We start from the raw sequence: 18,798 nt of genomic DNA, 5'->3' as shown, positions 1-18,798 counted from the left end.
TTTGCATCCCCCTTACCACCTCCACCTCCTTCTCTCCCTTACTTCAGGCCCTTGGTGCACTTTTTCTTTTTTTCTCTTTTTGGCCTTTCTGTTCAACATTTTGCCCTGCATAATTTTTTTGAGTAAACCAAAGGCAAAGGGACACGCTTTCAAAGTTATTTTGAAACATATCCATTTTTATGGAAAAAATGCTGTTTTATATATGCATGTTAAAGCTGATGCTATGCTTTATATAAACATCAAACTATCCCGGTGCTTTCATGTTGTCCCAGATGTACCATCACTGTAATGGCTGCTATACATCACATCCCACCTTTAGTAACATCTCCTAGATTCTCCCCACCAAATTCAGTCAGCAGTTGAATGCTCATCAAATAACTGGAGCGGGCTCAGAGGCAACAGAAAATACAGATGTATCTAGTAAAGCAAATGAAACTTTAAACACAAGCCTTTTTTGTGAAAAGATGGTAACATTTCTTGCATTTAGAATTGAGAGAAACAAGTAAGATTCTCAGCCTCAGGTTAACATTACAGATTTGTGCAAAGCTATTTTTAAAATGTTAATTAATCATAACTGTGAAAATGCTGCAATACCATTCAGTGATGTTTTGTGACCCAAAAAAGAAAAAACATCTGTTTTCCATGGAAACATGGCAGGGGATTATACAAACATTTTCTCACTTCTGTAGAAGTTTCTTTTCTCCAGTAGACTCTTGTGTTTGAGGGTAATATGTTTACCTGCCACAACTATTGGAAGTCCCTCACCTTTAGTACTCTCTAGAGAGTATATATTTAACGGCATCCAAATTGCTTTGTACAGATCATACATCTCCCTAAGACTGTCACCAATATTTAGCAAAATGTGATGACAACAGGCTGCTATTGCTGCAGCAAAAATCTTAATTGTCCTCTCCTACCTTGGTAGTATTTGATCTAACATTGTGGGCATGTTTTTAACTGATCAACATGTCTCCAGGCTGATTTTATGCAGGTTTTAGAGTTTAATTCCCCCAGTCTTGGGATAAATGTTTCACTTAGGAAATGAAAATGAATATGGAGGAGGTTCTCCAAACAAGACTGTAGAGTGATCTATACCTGGTCGCAGCATCACAGGGGAGCAACCGTACAAGGTACTTCACCCTGATTTATACCATCTGTCACATTTGCCAGAGTTGCTATAGGCTGGGCATTGATTCGCCATCTGTGGCTGCTGGCCTTGCATTTGCATTTGAGCCAGAATTCACAATGAAGTGGTTTGTGTACAGCTAAATCAGTGAAAGAAATACTTGTTTTATGAATTTTGCCAACGCAGACAAGGCTATCATTCAGTTTTATATATTTATACCACCTTGCTGTTGTTGACATGGGAGCATGTGGGAAAATACATAAATCTACATGAAAATAAACACACACTTGCTTCATTTTTCCAGAGGAGTTGTTTTATCCAGTATGGATTCAAAGTCACGAGGTCACCTGGCATTGGTGCTTTAGAAAAACGATACATTTTCCATGGAAATATTTTAACGCTCCATGGCCATATATTTGATGATAGAATGAGGCAGACAGGTGTGTCGTTCATGGGGTGTGACAATTTACTTAACATTGAAGCTTTTATTTTTGGCTCAATTTTTAATCAAGTAATGGTATTAAGTAGCAGTGTATGTGTGTGTGTGTGTGTGTGTGTGTGTGTGTGTGTGTGTGTGTGTGTGTGTGTGTGCGCGCGCGTGTGCCTGCGTGCGTGTGTGTTTGTGTGTGTGTGTTTTGCCCAGAGTTGTGATTGTCATTAAGCGCCGCCCCACATGGTGACTGTTGCTATGGCTTCCAGGATGTCAAGTCCAGCAGTACTGGTGTATTCTTTGATGAACAAAGGGAATCACAATCAGACACAACATGTCTTGACAATCAACACAAAGACAAACCGCTCAGTAGAACAATACAGTTGTTGTACAGCAGGATGACTTGATATGTCTTCATTGTCTTCATGGTCTAGTATTGACTCTTGCTAGCTAAACCAATGTGGCATGACCTTACAGTGGGTGCAGCACAAGAAATAAGTGGCTTACAATTTATATTTAGGTAGCAAAATAAAACAGCAGGTCTTTTTTGATGGCTTTAAAATACATTGATTTTGAACATTAAATTATTGAATCAAATGGACAAAGTTCCTTTGTTGAAAATCAGTGGAATGCTTCTCAGAGGACATTTTTTAAGGGGCAAAATTAATTTTCTTGATAACAACATTTCAGCAGCTGTTCTCTAATTGGCTGAATAGTTTTCAGCACCTGAAAGCCATTTCGATTTTATTAGCACTGCAACAGTGGCACAGCGTTTCTGGCAACACAAAGCACACAAGGTCACTTTTCCTTGATCTCAATTATTTTTTTAACATACATATATATATATAATTTATTTTGGAACACAAGTACCAAAGGTCTGTTCTTGTTCCATATTTGTCCATTTTACCATTGTTGTCCCGCACAGAGCGAGAAAGAGTTTTGAATTTGTTTGCCAGTAGTGTTTTAAGAGACGCCCAGAATTTCCCATCATAAAGGGAAAGATGTTTGGATCTTTACAAAGTAAAATGAGACTTTGACAGAGGTTTTTTTTTCTTCTTTCGCTCTCTCTCTCTTTCTCTCCCTCTCTCTCTCTCACTCACAAAATAGTTGTGTCTTTTTCTAAACTGGCCTTTCCCGTGGGCGTTTGAGAGACAAACATCGCTGTCACCAGACTCTCACTGCCGCTGCTCTATTTCTCGTCCCATTTCCCTTTGCCACTGGGCCCCTAACTCTCTCTCTCTCTCTCTCTCTCTCTCTCTCTCTCTCTCTCTCTCTCTCTCTCTCTCTCTCTCTCGCTCTCTCTCTCTCTCTCTCACACACCCCTTCCCTGTTCTGTTTGGGCAGACATCCAGGGCAAGATCGTTTCTCTCCGGATTTCATTAAAAGGATGTTGATGGAGCGCTCTTCCCTGCCCAAGTAAACATGCTCAAGACCAATTGACTGGGCATTGTTTGGAAATGGTTTACCAAAGTTGGAGCACTAAAGGGAAAGGAGAAGAGAGGGTATATGGGCAATTAAAAACAGAGGAAGAGTAAAAAAAAGGCAGGGATATATAATTATCTGTCTCCCAAATGGAGGAGAAATTTTTGTCAAACAAATTTTGAAGTGTTTTCATTGAGGAAAGCAAAGCTTGGTAAAAAAAAAACAACAAACAAACGCTAAACTCATCTCCTTCAATTACTAAGGGATTTCAGGGACTTAGCTGTATGTTTGCAGCTGATGTGCGTGTGCGTTCGTGCGCGTTTGCTGCAAATACGACTTCATTCTTCGGCAACACGCTGCTGACAGTCTACATGAAGGTATGAGGCCACCGCAGCGCTGACGCATCAAACCAACCCCAAAGACATGACAGGTGTTTCATATCGCCACTGTGCCGTCCGTGATTGGACGCGAAACTCCTTATTACCACGCCGAGGAAGCATAACGGACACTGGGAAGCCCCCCACACCCCAACCCTCCCCTCCAACTGTTCAGGCACGGCCGTCGACCTCGCCGTTACACATCTTAACCCGACGGGCCCGGCGCCATCTATTGTGTCGGAGTTGGCGCTTCAGCTGTCACAGGCGGTCACAACCTGTCACAGGCGGACTCGGCCAGGTGGGAGCAGTCAACACGCTGTGTTGTCACGGCTGACGGCCGACGGGGTACTGTAGCAGCCGGGGGAGACGAGTGGCTCGCATGTTGGGGAGGAGATTAAAAACAGAAATTTGTGCCTCGTTTGTCACGTTGATGCTCGAGTTGAACCTTTTTTTTTTTTTTTTTTTTCCAGAAATCTGCTGTAGGTCTTACCTCAGCTTCACTTGTGGTGATAGCAGGTTCTGCCTTTAATTCCCATCAACAATCATTCACCTTCACAGCATTAGTAGCGCTCTTTGCACCAACATCCCTCACCCTTGGGACAAAAACAAATCAAATGCTGCTATTATGTTTTTTTCATCTTCTACTTCACTCTGTGTCCACTGAGCTGCTCAGCCATTCATGTTATTAAAGCGTGTTTTTTGGCAGAGCTGTCGCCGGCTCACAGCAGTGATTACTTTGGGTCTGCGCAGCCGCCTCCAACCAGGAAATGTTATTACTGAAGCCGCCTCTTCGCAGTGAGGAGGTGGGATCCTGAGTCTTAGAGTTTCCAGGGGTATAACCCCAAATGGACAAGTGTGTGTGTGTGTGTGTGTGTGTGTGTGTGTGTGTGTGTGTGTGCGCGCGCGTGTGTGTGTGTGTGTGTCTGTGTTTGGGGGGGCGGTTACACTTCATGAGGCTGTGATGGGTGGTTTAATTTCTTGTTATTCAAATAATATTGCTCAGGGTTATCATTCCAAACTGAATGAGTGAGTTTGAGCATCGTGACTTATTTCTAAAATTATTTTATTTAAATACACATCTGCATTTCTCCCTCTGCCCTCAGCCAGTGGCAGGGGGCGTGAGAAAGGTTTTCTCGGGTCTCTGTTAAGATGAGTTGATTTGTCCGAGTTATGAGAAAAAGCATGGAAGGCGGCAGGGCTTAGACGGTCTTTATTCATCTATTGATCTCTCCTTCCCGTCTCACACGTCCGGACTTCTTTCACACACTGCACCAACTTCCTTTACTCCTCCGCTTCCTCGCACCTTTTCTGCAATGCAAGCTGCCATCCTCGGCTCTGCCTCCGTGTCCCGTACGACTGGGCCCCTGCGGCCGTCTCTCTCCGGCTCTGACACCGAGCACTGAGAGGTGCTCATCGAGGAACTCGGGCTCTATGCACACATGCACACAAATGGGAAGACATGCTTGGGGAAAAACAATGTTTTTATATCATTTTTATTTATTTTTTTTACTGTTGAGCATTTCTAGCGTCAGCCTTTAAAAAAAGGAAACATTAGTGGATCCATTTACAAGGTAGTTATTTTATTTTTAATCTATCAGCGCATGATATTTACAGGGAAGTGCAAATGAGAACAGAAAATAAGTATGTATGTTTTGTGTATAGATAGTAATTGCAAGAGTGCAGAGTGTGATGGACGTGGATGGTTGTTAGTTGTGTGTTTGAACTAACTGCATTTATTATGGGCAGATTTTATTCAAGAATTACATTTATCTTGTGTATTCTACAACATATGACTAAAATTAGGAAATAGTACATGAACAAATAATGAGCATGTTTGGCCTTAGAAGAGACACAGCTGTATTGCACCACTTTTATCATTCATTCAGTTTCATCCACTCGTGGTTTTGTGATTTCACGCTGATGTCACAGCCGCTTGCAGTAGCTCCACCCCCACTCACAGAACGACAAATCACTCAATTGCTCTGGAGGTAGGTGAATCTGACAATCTCACACTGACCCAGTGACTCAAATGACTCATAAAGCCCAATCTCGTTGGTAGGCAACTCGTATAAACTCGAGTGAGTAAAAAGAATCGGGGTTCCTAAGTTACTGAGGACGTCTCAGGCTTCAAGTTTGTCTCCAGCTGCAGCTTATCTGCAGACACTCCGGTTCTGCTAATTGCCGTCATTAAAGCGCACGGCGGCAGGCTCGGCTCCCGCATTATGGTGGGTGTGCAAGCACGCCTGCAACTCCCATCAATGTCTGTGCCCCCGCGCGTTCGTCTCCCCCTGCTGCGTCTGCGGGCCCGAGTGTGAGCGGAATCTTAAACACGCAGCTGTCAATTCCAGTCAACAGGGCGCGTGGCACGCCTGAGGCCCAGGTAGCCCAATTACAGGTGGACACGCTCAGCTGCGGGCGTGAGCCTCGGCCCTATCTGCCTTTATCCAAACAGGGCTGTGGGAACAGAGACGCTAAATGTGATGTTGGTCGATGTGTGAAGGGCAAAGACAGTCGGGGAGCCGCTGCCGAGACAGAGGCGGAATTATCTGCATGCTCTGGCTGCCGGAGGATTGATACACTGGGTGGATGAGAGGGATAAAGAGTTAGCAGGGTGGTGCAGAGGACAAAGACGGACTTAAACGAGCGGTGGGGCAGGAATAAAATGTGAAAAGTAGTCAACTTCTCCTCGATTTTGACTTTCTCACTCATTTGGTTGCTGTCTTCTTCTTCTTCTTTTTCTTCGTCTTTTCCTTCCATCAGGGCGGGAAGATCCCCGTCAGGTGGACGGCGCCCGAGGCCATCGCCTACAGGAAGTTCACCTCGGCCAGCGACGTGTGGAGCTACGGCATCGTCATGTGGGAAGTGATGTCGTTTGGGGAGAGACCGTACTGGGACATGTCCAACCAGGATGTGAGTCTACTCGTACACCACATAGTGACATCTGTTTAAGACGAGTCATACGTTCACGTTTTGATGTACTTCCTCTTTAAACAGGAAGTTGACATTAGACAGCACCAGTCATTGTGTCATTGTGCGTTGTCGCAGCAAAGCAGAGTGACTGGAAGTGGGGACTACAGCGGCCATCATGCTTTGCGCTCCACTCGCAACAACACTGGCAGTCAAATTGTTGAATGCATTTCTTGTGATTGATGGAACAGAAAAAATACAGTATGGAGAAACGGCTGCACAATAACAAAAACACAAATACTCGTTCTGACAGTATTTGACAAACTCCAGAACCTTTTAATTTGCCTATAAAACTCATTAACTTTCCTAATTGTTGTGTTTGCGGGTGAGACTTTTCTCTTCAACTTTCCCAGACAGCACTGCATAATTGGGCTGCACTTCTAGTCGACGTCACAGAAAAGGTGCAATTAACAAAACCAAAAAAAAAGCGTTGCTCCTTGAGTCCCACAGTGCCACACCTTCTGCTGCTGGAAGTGTGGCTCTTCCCTCAGGAAGTTCGAGTGGCTGTTTCATTAGATCTTGGAGAGCAGTCGTTAAAAAAGAAAATACATTTACGTCGAGAGTTGGCACTCTGCTCCACTTGCATGCAGTAAAAGCGCACAAAAAACATGTGGCAGTGGTGGCAACCATTTCCTGTCATCTTCACACCCTCTAGACACACAATGTAGGATAACTCATGAGAGAGGAAGCCGTGATAAATCACTTTTTTTTTTAATTTCTTCCCTCATCGGCACCATTTTATACGATCATTACTGCCGATGTCCTTGACTTTAACTTTGAAAGGGAGACTTATTATGGAAACAGGCTCCCACATCCCCCTTTTTTCCTTCCTGGCTGCCTTTTGAGAGCAGTGAGTGATTGCTGAGAGGCTCGGCTTTGTTCCTCGTGTCCGTTTGGACGAGGTCCACGCACCGACTACCGCAAACACACAGGCACCAACACAAACACACACACACACAGCCGTTGGATACGCTCCCGCGCTATGAGGCCCCCCTCCTCGCCCCCCGCACTCTCTCACTCTCTCTATCTCACTCTCTCGTCGGGCCTCGGTGGACTGTGTTCCCCAAGGAACATCCAACTCAGCAGATGTTGCCTCAGTGGGCCAGCAGCAAACATCGCCTGGTGGGACCACCGCAGAGAGGACAACTGGCACGGCTCAGCGTGTCCGGCTGCAACACCCGCACAAGGACACGCACACACAACGCTTAGAACTGCTCACGCCATTCGTCAAGATTTTTTGTTTGTTGTCGTCCTTTTTATTTTGCTGAGTTGCACTTAACTCCTGCACAGACCTACAGACCACAGTTAATTTTGCTGATTATATCTCATACCCTTGATCGTAAGTCACAACACTTATCTCGCAACTATATGATATCGTGGTAGCGCACAGAGAGGTAGAGACGCAGATAAAAGCCTTTTGGATAATCTTCATAGCAGCGCACAAAAGACGGCAAAGGCTTGAATGTTCCACTCTGATCTCTTCTGCTCTAATTGTTTGTGAATTTATATCATTTATTCATGGCGGTTACAGCCGGTATTTGGTGAGATGGGGGACTTTGCAGGCTTTACCGCAGCAGCCCATTTGTGAGACATTTTGTCTTTGGAAGTTGCCTCAGTGTTAATAATATGCTGGCTGACTCTTTTCAGCCGTGACACCGGCTCTGCCCTCTCCTGCACCTCGTTCCTCGCCCTGTCCTCTAGGATTGACACATAATTGTCTCGGACGGAGGAGCAGGGCATGTCAGCCTGAATGCTAACCATGGTATCAGTCAGCAGAGGCTTCATAAGGGGGCAGATCACATCTTCAGTGCTAACTTGATGTCAATGTCATGTCTTTTTTTTATTTCCTACAAATAGAAACTGCATCGTAACATTAAACCCATTTTTGTTTCGGTTTTCATTTGTGTCGCTGATTACAGTGTTGCAGCCAATTGTTTTCTTTGAGGAGGGTAATGGTAGCACGATAGCAAGCAGACTTTTTTTTTTTCTTTCAGAAAAACAAAAGTCTTCTTTTCCCAACCTTTCCAACCTCTGTCTTTGCAGGTGATCAACGCCATCGAGCAGGACTACCGTCTGCCGCCACCCATGGACTGCCCGAGCACTCTGCACCAGCTCATGCTGGACTGTTGGCAGAAGGACCGCAACGTGCGACCCCGCTTCACTGATATCGTTGGCACCCTGGACAAGATGATCCGTAACCCCACCAGCCTCAAGACCGTAGCCAACATCCCTTCAGTGTGAGTAGGCGACAGCATGAGCGCCCTCAACTAGATCTGTTTACGTGTAAAGTACTCACACAGGCTGTCCTGTGTTGATTATATTGTCTCTGGCATCCTAGCTGAACTGTCACTCACCTTGATTTTTACCTACGACTGCCCTCCAACATTGGCTTCAGAGTCCCCTCGCTCACATTTAAATATTAATATTCAAATAATTAAATATTATGTCTATGCAATTTTTGGATCGCCACTCCTACCAGTGACCTTGATCAATTTTGAATCTTGGTGGACACCACGTCTGCACACCTGCTATTTGACAATTTCCTTTGGCGATCCAGAAAGATCCACTAAAGCTCAGCCAAATTGGACGTGAACTGTTGGTGAACTGCAAGGTTCAGTTTTCCCCCCACTGATTTTTCTATTCCAATTTGTGAGGGTCATCCAGAGATTTTCCCTAAAGCCACTTGTTTTGCCGGTGCACTTTGGGAAGCTGCCATGTTTAAAGGTGAAATTGTGCGAGTCTGATTCAGGCAGTTGGTGCTGTCCTCTACTTCCAGATCCCTTTGTTATCCTGCACATTTCACAGTTTTTGTTCATGACCAGTTTGCTGCTACCTGATACTGAAAAGCATCAACTCAGTTGCAAAGTGTCACTCTTGCTAATCAGATCAAGGATTTTAATGTTTTCTGAAAATCTGCTATACAGTATTTGCGGTTTGGCTAGGTGTGTTAGCATTTACCCTGTTTTTATATTCCAATTTTACCACTATAAGGACACTGACTCCTTAAAGAACACGCTCGAGGTTATTTTGTGTTTGTTTTTAAATTCCCTGACCATTTGGCTATTCAAAAGGTTAACACATTGTTTATTGATTTGAAAAACTCAAGGGGCAGGCTAAATTAACATTTTCTCTGCTACTCGTATCTGCGCCGCAGTGTGCATGCTAGCGTGCTAATCTGTCAGAGCAGCAACAGTAACCGTTACAGTTTAGGCTTCCAATATTTCAAATAAAAAGCATTTCACCTGATACCGTACCAACGCCCTGCTCATACATCCTCCTCACCCTCTCCTGTGCCTCCTTCTCCAGGCCTTCTCAGCCACTGTTGGACAGATCCATACCTGACTTCAACACTTTCAGTTCAGTGGAGGACTGGCTCGCAGCTATTAAGATGAGCCAGTACAGAGACAACTTCCTCAACTCAGGCTTTACCTCGCTGCAGCTGGTGGCTCAGATGACCTCAGAGTGAGTTCACCTTCTTATTATAGACAAAGAGCAATGGGCCCATATTGGTCTTGATGGGCACAATTGAGAAAAGAAAAAATGGCGCAGCATTGAGTATGTGCATTTTTCACGTAAATGCACCTGGTCAATCAGGCATCAAAGTCAAAGCTGTGGGCCAAACATGAGTAGTATATCTCAATATTATAGGAAATAATATTGTAACTGAGCCAGATGTATTTCCATATGAAGCCTTCAAAACCTAACTCCCTTTCAATAATTATGGATTGTTGATGTAAATCCTTTAATAAGGCACATTCATTTGCAAACTGTTTACGTAGAATATACAATAAGCATGGGTCATGACATTTCTTGTAGCACACGTTGTACACAAACGTTGCGCTTTATCGTCTTTAATTAATGATGCTGCTTGCCTCCGAAAATTGTGTGAAAATATAAAATCACTCAACTGTTTTATATTAAAAATGTATGCTTCAGGCAGAGTGCCATTTATGCAGGTACTTTGCATTGCAAAGCAGTTTGCAGGGCACATCTTCTCTCAAGTCGTGAAATTAATTTGGTGAATTTGTATTTTCCATTCGAGGCCAATATTCTTACAGTCCACAAATGGACCTTTTTGTGAAATGACATTGCTGCGCCGAGGAATGATAGCATGATGATGCAAAGTGAATCCATCCCATCCCCAACATGAGCTAAATCCCTTTCAGGTGTTGCTGCTAAATATGCTCTTACATTTAGATGTATCCCCTCCCCCTCCCCCAGGGACCTGCTGAGGATAGGAGTGACGCTGGCAGGCCATCAGAAGAAGATCCTCAGCAATATCCAGTCCATGAGGGTGCAAATGAGCCAGTCACCCACCACTTTGGCATGACTACAGGGGGCGCTGTGCCACGGAACGGGCAGCATTCGTAGGAACAACAACAGCGGGAGCCTCCGAATGACCCCCGATCCATCGGACCGCGCCAGAGTCGAGACTATCGTCCTAATCTAGTTCACCACAGCAACAAGAGGAGACCAGGGTCTACACCAACACATCGTTATCAGCCGTCCCATCGTTTCATGCACAACCCCACGCCCGGAGTTCAGGGTCTGACTCAATACTGTTTCTCTGTTTATTAGTGAAAGGAGGGCAGACATAAATTTGCTGCAGTCAGCCCGACTGTGAAACCAAAAGAGCCGCGGCGGTCAGCGAGGCGGCGAATCCCTCACAATCTCAGACTGCTGCCTGCCAGATGAGTCATGTTGTGCTTCTGTGTTGTCTGGACTACACGATGTTGCAAGCTGTCGGCAGAAGTTTGAGACTCTTAGAAACATGTGACCTGTGACTTTTTTTTAATTCTTATTTTTTTAATAATGAAACCGTTGTCATTGTGTGCAATGAAGATGCCTCGTCACCTGGCCAGACACAAGTCTGTCGGCAGAAAAAAAGAAGAAGAAGCAATTTAGCCTAGCAGTAGGAATAATCAGAGCGCAAAAGCATACAGGGATGTACAGCAGAGCACCATGTTCAACTTTCACGTCACATCTCACGTTTGATTGTTTTGGGGCAAAGGGTATAAAAATGCAGAGCTACTTCTATTTTTGTCCTTTTTTCCACGTGAGTCTGTTTGTCTAGTCAACGCAGCAAGACGCCGCCCACTCATATCTTAACGTAAACACTACCTGTGGAGTCACGGGCGGAAGGACTCGCCAAAGGACTTCTTAACCAGCCCGCCCTACCGCCCAGATTCAGAGAGTATGAAATATGTTTATCTCTTGCTAAATATGATTATATCTTTAATAATAAACCTTCATATTGAAGGTGACTATGTATTACATATGTACAGAACTCTCTGCTTGCATTTTTGGCAAAGACATGTCTGTTGACCTGATTGTGATAGACACAATATGTAGATTTTTACCGTGCCCTGGCCGCTGATCGGATGGAAGGACGAGAGCGCTGGCTCGTCTCTCCCGCTGCGGGGGCTGAGAGGACAGTCTGGACAAACGAAAATCTTTACCCGCAGAAGATGTCAGAAGGACCTGTGGGCAAAGAAGCGGTATCGCTAGAGCTATATGGAAAATTTGCTGTAGGAGTTAAAGTAAATGGCAAAAATATTACATTTATTGGAGATGATGTTTAATGTGCGTGTACACATACATGCTGTCTCTTGCTGGTGAGCACTTCCTTGTACAGACATGTTTTATGTTTGTTACAATATAATTATAATTATTATTATTATTATTATTATTATTATTATTATTATTATTATTATTATTATTATTATTATTATTGATATTATTATTATTATTATTTGTTATTCTGTTGTTATTTGTATTGGGGAAGCGTCAGCGCCATCCAGAGGGCAGAGATACTTTCCACCATGGCTGGCCCATACATGGTAAGCTATGCAGCCTTTGTGTGTGTGTATATAAAATATATATGTATGAATACATGACATGCACACGCAAACACATACAATACATACACGCATAACTATAAAATCACTAAATAAGTTCTGTAACTGGCAGCGTTTATTTCAAGCACAGCCACTTAGTCTTTCCTGGCAGCCTGAGCTTGAAATGCGTTGGAGTGCCTCATCAAGCCGCTGCGGATCGGAATGAATCAGCGTCACTTCACTGTGCTGTAAAAATGAACATCTGGACTGAGGTTTGCCAAACAGGCGCACGGTGCCATTCTGATGAATGCACAGGCTTAAACAGCTCGTCCAAGAGCAGCACCTCTGAAATCTCAACTGCCCCCCGTGAACCACTGGTGGCTAATATGACTGCAGTGTTTTGTAATATTCAGCTGTTTATACACTTCTTGACATTTCTGTCTCTGGCTGTCACTAAGTATAACTTTTCTGAGGCAAACTCGCCACCAGATATGAGCCGCCAATTGTTAATTTACACGTATCCGACGATATATGGCCCTGTTTTAGTTTCCATGGCAATTGCCCTTTGACATGCAGCCGAGGCAAAAGCTGGTGGATTTGGAGCAATTGCTAAAAGTGCTAATTTGCACCGATACAGCAATGCTTGGGCCTGTTTCAGTAACATGTAAACTTCAGTAAATATTCTGGCTGAAGACGTGATGTTCACATCAGCGTTGGACTGCCAGTTCTCAGGAAGTTCGTGGCTGCCACTCACTTCCACTGCATTAGCTCTGGCCAGAACCCTTTTCCTTTGCAAAGCTTTTGGGGATTAATATTTCTCCGCACTATTTGGTTATTGGCTCAGCAGTTCCCACATTTCTCCTTCTGATTAGAAACCGCTTTCTTCCCCGTCAGGCAGAAGAATACAATGTTCCCGAAGCAGTTGTCCCTCGACATGGCGAAAGCCTCTTAGCCGGCGGACCATTATCGCCAGCTATTGTTGAATGGGTTCTGTGACCCCTCTAAAATCCTCTGTGGCCCCCGTTTGAAAGACATGGGTGACGATGGCTCGAACCGCAGTGCATCCACGATTAGAATTTCTTTCCCGGCCCATTAGCAGGTTATTAAGCACACTCACTCCTGCCCTCGCTGTCAAGTCTCCCTCTCCAAGTGTGTCCTGCCCTCTGGTGTGTTTGTCCCGTTGGCTGGAACGGCTCCAGCTCATTTATCGTGGGTGTAACCAAGCTGTCCCGGGCTGGAGCAGGGCTTGTCTGGGCAGCTCTAGAGAGAGATTGTTGACTTCATGCTCCAGTGGACCCACGCAGCGGTGCAAACACCTGCTGGGACCCCATCTGACAGGCATCTGATCCGGCACGGGGAGGAGAGTTATGAAGGAAGCACGGGGAATTATATGTTAGCGCTCTTCTCATATGTGCTTTGCCGCTTTAGAGGACCAGTGCAGGACGACGCACGCACGTGTGTTTTCAATCCCGCTCAACATAAGTGTAAGGCACTGGGCCTTTAACGCAGCAATGGTCACGGAAAGGTTGGGGGTTGGTGGTGGTGGGGGAGGGGAGGGAGTTGGAAGGCGGAATGTTTGCGCAGCGAGGTGAATGAGTCCTCATCAGCGTGCGAGCTGCAGTTTTGCATCGCGAGTAAAATCTATTTTCTTTTCAATTCCTCAGGTCATTGATTTACCAAGTATTCCAAAATATAATTCCTCTCACTGAAGCCAGTGATTCAATTTGAATGCATTAGTTCCCCCCCTCCTCCACCTCGCTCTCCTCTCCCTCCCACTCCGCCCCCCCACCACCATTCAGCTCCGTCTCGCGTATTTGCTCTCAGCCCCAAAAAAGCCGGCAAATGAGTTGATAGAAAATATTCATTACGCCGCCGTGTGCACTTCTTTCTCTTCCTTCCATTCGGCATGTTTGTCCTTTTAAATATCTGACGCTGACGACACTTTGCGCCATGATGAATGGAGAGGCGGCGCTCGCCGTCCCTCCACGAGAGCCGCTCCGCACTGGAAGTCGTACATCACAGCGCCGTTACCAAACACTCCAGTGGAGCTCGTTAAATGTTTCAGGGTGCTGTAACTGTCAGAGAAGTGAGCGACGGTGCAGTTTAGCAGCCGCAGAGGCAGACCTGAACGTCACCTGACCCGACGCCTACGTAAACTTGGACTCAAAACTTTTTTCTTTTTTTTTTACCTTCTCCTCTGTTTCAGAACTTAAAAGAGCATCCACACGCACTGCTTTATCACCTCGCGGCACACCTGGTGGAGGCTGTGGGCAGCCAATGAGAAGCGAGATCCGGCCGAGCGAGGAGCCTTTCCATGAAGCGACTCTACCTCCATGGTACACAGGACGGCGTGGCCGAAAAACGAGTGTGTACATGTCAGTGTTTGTTTATGTGTGTGAAAAGGAAAGTGTGTGTGCGTGCGTGCGTGCGTGCGTGCGTGCGTGCGTGCGTGCGTGCGTGCGTGCGTGCGTGCGTGTGTGTGTGTGTGTGTGTGTGTAGCGGCACATCTGTACGTGCAGCCATTTCTGTGTACACAGCAGGTACATTGTTTAAAGAGCCTCACCCTCACCCAAACTGCTCCTCTTCCTTTGTTGCCCTTTCCATTGGCTTCCTGTATAGCTCTCACTTGTAAATTGTGATGTACGTGTCAAGAGTTTGTAAGATGTAACTTTCGGAGAACTATTGTACTAAAATGCACTCAATAAACGCCTTGGGAAAACAAGTCAATCACTTTTGGTGGTTTCCACTAATTCTGTGTTTTCTTATGTTTGGTTAATGATGAGTCAAGGAGGCCGAGGGGAGGGGTTGTTTTCCGCTGTCAGCGCTGTCGTGTCCTCGGCTTGGCTTCATAATGGCTCTGAGTATAAACAGCTTTTTGTCGCTGCCGGTCGACGCTGGCAGCACGTTAAGAGCCATCAGCTGGTAATAAGTGGGCCGTCACTGGGATGGCACCCGTCGCCCTCAACACACACACACACACACACACAAAAAAGGGCCCTCAGCCAAACTGATAATATTTTTGACAAAGCTTCTCTTCCATCCAGGCTCCTGCCAGGGCCTTAACTCAGCACGCTTGAGCACATGACAGCGTAAGCACAAATTTAGACTGTTGGAGGAAAACTGCACACTCAAATATGTGTTGTTATGATGTGTGTAAAAAAGAGGTGCAAGGATAATTATGAGATCTCAGCAATCTTCCATATATAATCACATTACATCAAAGTGGGTTTTTTTATTTATTTTTTTTGCTTCTCTATGTTTCTCTCTGCTGTCAACAGTATTGGAAATGAGTTTTCATCTGTGAATCTCTGAAACCCGTTATATCATAAATAATGGAAAACATGTCACATAAAGTTGGGTGTAGTATCCCTTAAACAAATATTTTAACAAAGACTTAAACAATGTCATGTGACTGCTTTTTTTCTCCTTTCAATTTTTTGATTAATAACCAATTAGGTTTTGTCTTTTATCAGACACCTTTTTGCTTAATTGGACCAGTTTGGTTCCGTTAAACACAGAGGCAGTGGAGGACGTTTTTGATTCCTTTTGCTGATGTGTAAGTTTGTGCGTATGTGTGCGCGTTTGTGTTTGCAGGAGACTGAGAATGAGAGACAGATTAAGGCTGACAGAGCAGCAGAGATGAGGACGCAGATGAGCATGGACGGCATTCTCTTTAAAGTCTGCCAAACCCGTAAACTAACTGTTTATCACTGTCGACTCACTTTATTTTACAGTAAAGTCACAGGAAGTTTGAGAAGTGACTCCTCAGCAGCGAGTCTTTGCCTTAATCAATATTCCCTGAGCGATTACCTGCGAGAAAGGGATTGGAGCGCAGCGGGGAACTCCTGCTGAGGAGACGGAGGTGGTGGTGGAGCGGAGGAGGAAACGCAATCCATCCACAGATCAGAGTGTGGGAGTGCAACGCTTGAGGAGAATACTGAGTGAAGGACGGCCAAATTGAACTTGGGCCGCGGCGGCAGAAAGGATGACAGAGGGGTGCAGTGAGTAATAACAGCGAGGAAGTGCGCGCACACACACACAAAGTGTGTCCATTTTATTTTTTTTTTCATAAATAAAATCTTTTATTACAAAGTAAGAGTGTCAGAAAGTAGCTGTCTGCAGGGCTTTGGTCTTGCACCAATGGCCTCTGTGGCTTAAGCATGATTTTGTTCAGCTTTTTGATTCATTTCACAAGTACAAAACATCAGAAAGTAGACCAGCTGTACAGGCCTCATAACCTTTAACTTTTTGCATTAAGTATCCCCTTATTCCCTATTTTAAAATGTATTATTATTTCTCCCACAACAATCAATAACTCTCCCCACTTTCCACCCCAAAAAACAAACCTCCAAATCTCTATTAAACCGTACATAGCACTCCATGTACAACCCCCAGCTAAAGAAAAAAACTAAAACGTGGCATTCCAAAGGGTGGACTTCCAGAAGTGTTTGTTGTACTATACAGCCAAATGGAGTAAGCAAACCCTCCTCCATTTATTCTGCCAGTAAAACGGGAAATCTGTTCAGCCAGCGCTGCTCTTGGTAAAATTCTGAAATGCCGAGATGTCAACCGCCAGATCGAAGGTCAATTTGTCTTTTAAAAGCTGTTTTTTTTTTTATAACACCCCTCCTTTTCTTTGTGTGCCTAAAAAGATGTTGCCTGATCCAGCGCCTAAGTCAAATTAGATTTTATATCTCGGAGGAGTTTATAAAATTTAATTACGATGCATATAATTACCAAAAGCAATCTTCTGTGTGGTAAGAAGAATTATTTCAGAGAGACGTTTGGCACCTGCAGGGGTAAACTTGTAATTTAGAGACGGTCTGGAGTGACGGGAGGGGGAAGGGGAGACAGATACGGGTGATTGCTGGATACTCCGCCAGGGAAAACAACAGAGCTGGCAACCTCTTTAAAAGTCCCCAGGTCTTTTGCTCCAGGAGCTTAGAAAATGGCCACACATTAAAAAAAAAAAAATTATGTTTTTGCGGCTGACAGGATTACAAAAGAAGGTTTAACAAGCACTTGAATTGCTTGATTATGTAAATGGGGACCCATCTCATCGCCATCGCTGGGAGAACAATGCAAACATCAGCCAAATCCAGGTGTTTACAAGAGGCATCAGACTCATCGTGAGATTACGTGATGATTACGAGACGAGTCCCGCTGTGTTTGCGTGGGGTGATCGTTAAGAAGCTGGCAGACGCAGGGAGCTATGTTGGTTCTCTCAGAGGGCAGCGAGGGGTCGAGGGCACTTCCTGCATTTCTTTCCATTGCAAGCACACGTGCAGGTTCACAGCACCTCGCCATCTCTCCCCCTCCCATCCCTGCAGCCCCCCTGCTGAGTCTAATCCCACACAGAGCCGCTTTCTCAGCTCCTCCCGTCTTCGATTGCTTTGCAAAAAAAAAGAAAAAAAATCAATGAAATATTTTTTCCCACCAAAATGAAGAGGAACAATGGACGCTGAGGTCTTCCTAATTAGAGAGTTCACACAGAAGGGCTCCCCGCTTTGCTTTTTTTCTCCTTTTTGCTCTGTTGCTTGCAGAAAAAGAGCGCAGGCAGAAAGAGAGGAATAATAGATGGTGACCGATGAAGGTCATTCACTTCCCCAGTCATCACTCCCATCACTTTAATATCAACTTAATAACTCATAACCTTAGCTGTCGGAGCACAACTGATCCCGGCGCGACATGCGTTCCCTCTTTTTAATCTCCCTATCCAATGTGCAAAGAGGCATGCGACAGTGTTTCTTTTTTTCATCACTTTCAGCCACTCAACATGGAAGTGGAGACCCTTCCAGAGCGCTGCATTATTTAAACACTCACCCCAGCCATCCCTGCAGTGCTTCTGGGAGGAAAGCCGACGTGCCCTTCACCTCATCGCTATGTGTGCAGGCCTTCGATACAGGGCAAAGCTGACCTCTGCAGTGAGGGCATTGGGATTAAAGAGGTTCAAATTTCTCACCACAATGAGAAGCATTTGGACAAATGAGGACGTACCAGTGAGGTGTTTTGACAGTTTTGACAATGACAAGTCTTTAGTTTTCTCCATGTATCAGCTCTCTGCTTTCCTCAGTGATACATTTGCAGCATGGACACCAGCACGTTTTCCTCAAGCATCATGAAAGCTATTGAGGGAAAAAGTTTCATTTTCTATGAAAACATAAATATAGAATAAATGTTTTTGTGATGTCACCGCTGCTTCTGCAGATGAGTCCCACAGAAATTCTACTAGTCCCACCCCTAATAAAAATGCCACTTTTTAACAGAGTGCAGTGTTTAATTTTGTGTGCATTATTCTATTAAAGTAAATGAAAATCGTTTATTAAAGATATTAAAGTGCCAGTTTTTATTTCAACTTGACACGTTTTCATACATCCAGTTGAAATGTTGTGTTATTATTTTTTTTCCTAATGATAAACAGTGTTGCTCTGCTTCTGCTGGTGAGAGACAAAGTGTATCATTGTGGTACTGCAGGCAACTAGAGCATGACATAATCAAATGTGTATAAATAATATATAAACCAGTAATAAAACCCAATAAATAGGTTTTTAAATAGGGTGTGTGACATCAATTGAGGAAGAACAGTGGTCACCCTGTCTTTGTTTAGAGTGAGGGGACTACAGTGATGTTTTGGAGGTG

General features: G+C 44.7%; 1 protein-coding gene across 3 annotated transcripts in view; it reads left to right on the top strand.

Moving 5' to 3' along the window:
* The window catches only part of LOC142885137 (ephrin type-B receptor 1-B), a 154,572-nt gene extending 139,686 nt beyond the window's left edge, over positions 1-14,886 (top strand). The window contains exons 13-18 of one of the 3 annotated variants that reach the window (XM_076021297.1): positions 6,116-6,265; positions 8,366-8,559; positions 9,629-9,784; positions 10,544-12,162; positions 14,366-14,620; positions 14,659-14,886. In XM_076021297.1, the coding sequence (XP_075877412.1) occupies positions 6,116-6,265; positions 8,366-8,559; positions 9,629-9,784; positions 10,544-10,652 (609 nt within the window). In that variant the 3' untranslated portion in view covers positions 10,653-12,162; positions 14,366-14,620; positions 14,659-14,886. Of the gene's footprint in view, positions 1-6,115; positions 6,266-8,365; positions 8,560-9,628; positions 9,785-10,543; positions 12,163-14,365 lie in introns of all 3 variants that reach the window. The other 2 variants (XM_076021299.1, XM_076021296.1) reach the window with 2 other exon arrangements.
* The last annotated feature ends 3,912 nt before the right edge of the window (positions 14,887-18,798 follow it).

Source organism: Nelusetta ayraudi, unplaced genomic scaffold, assembly GCF_046127955.1.
Source record: "Nelusetta ayraudi isolate G7.1 ecotype Tasmania unplaced genomic scaffold, CSIRO-AGI_Nayr_v1 ptg000011l, whole genome shotgun sequence".
Lineage (NCBI taxonomy): Eukaryota > Metazoa > Chordata > Actinopteri > Tetraodontiformes > Monacanthidae > Nelusetta > Nelusetta ayraudi.
This window is presented reverse-complemented; position numbering and strand designations above follow the sequence as displayed.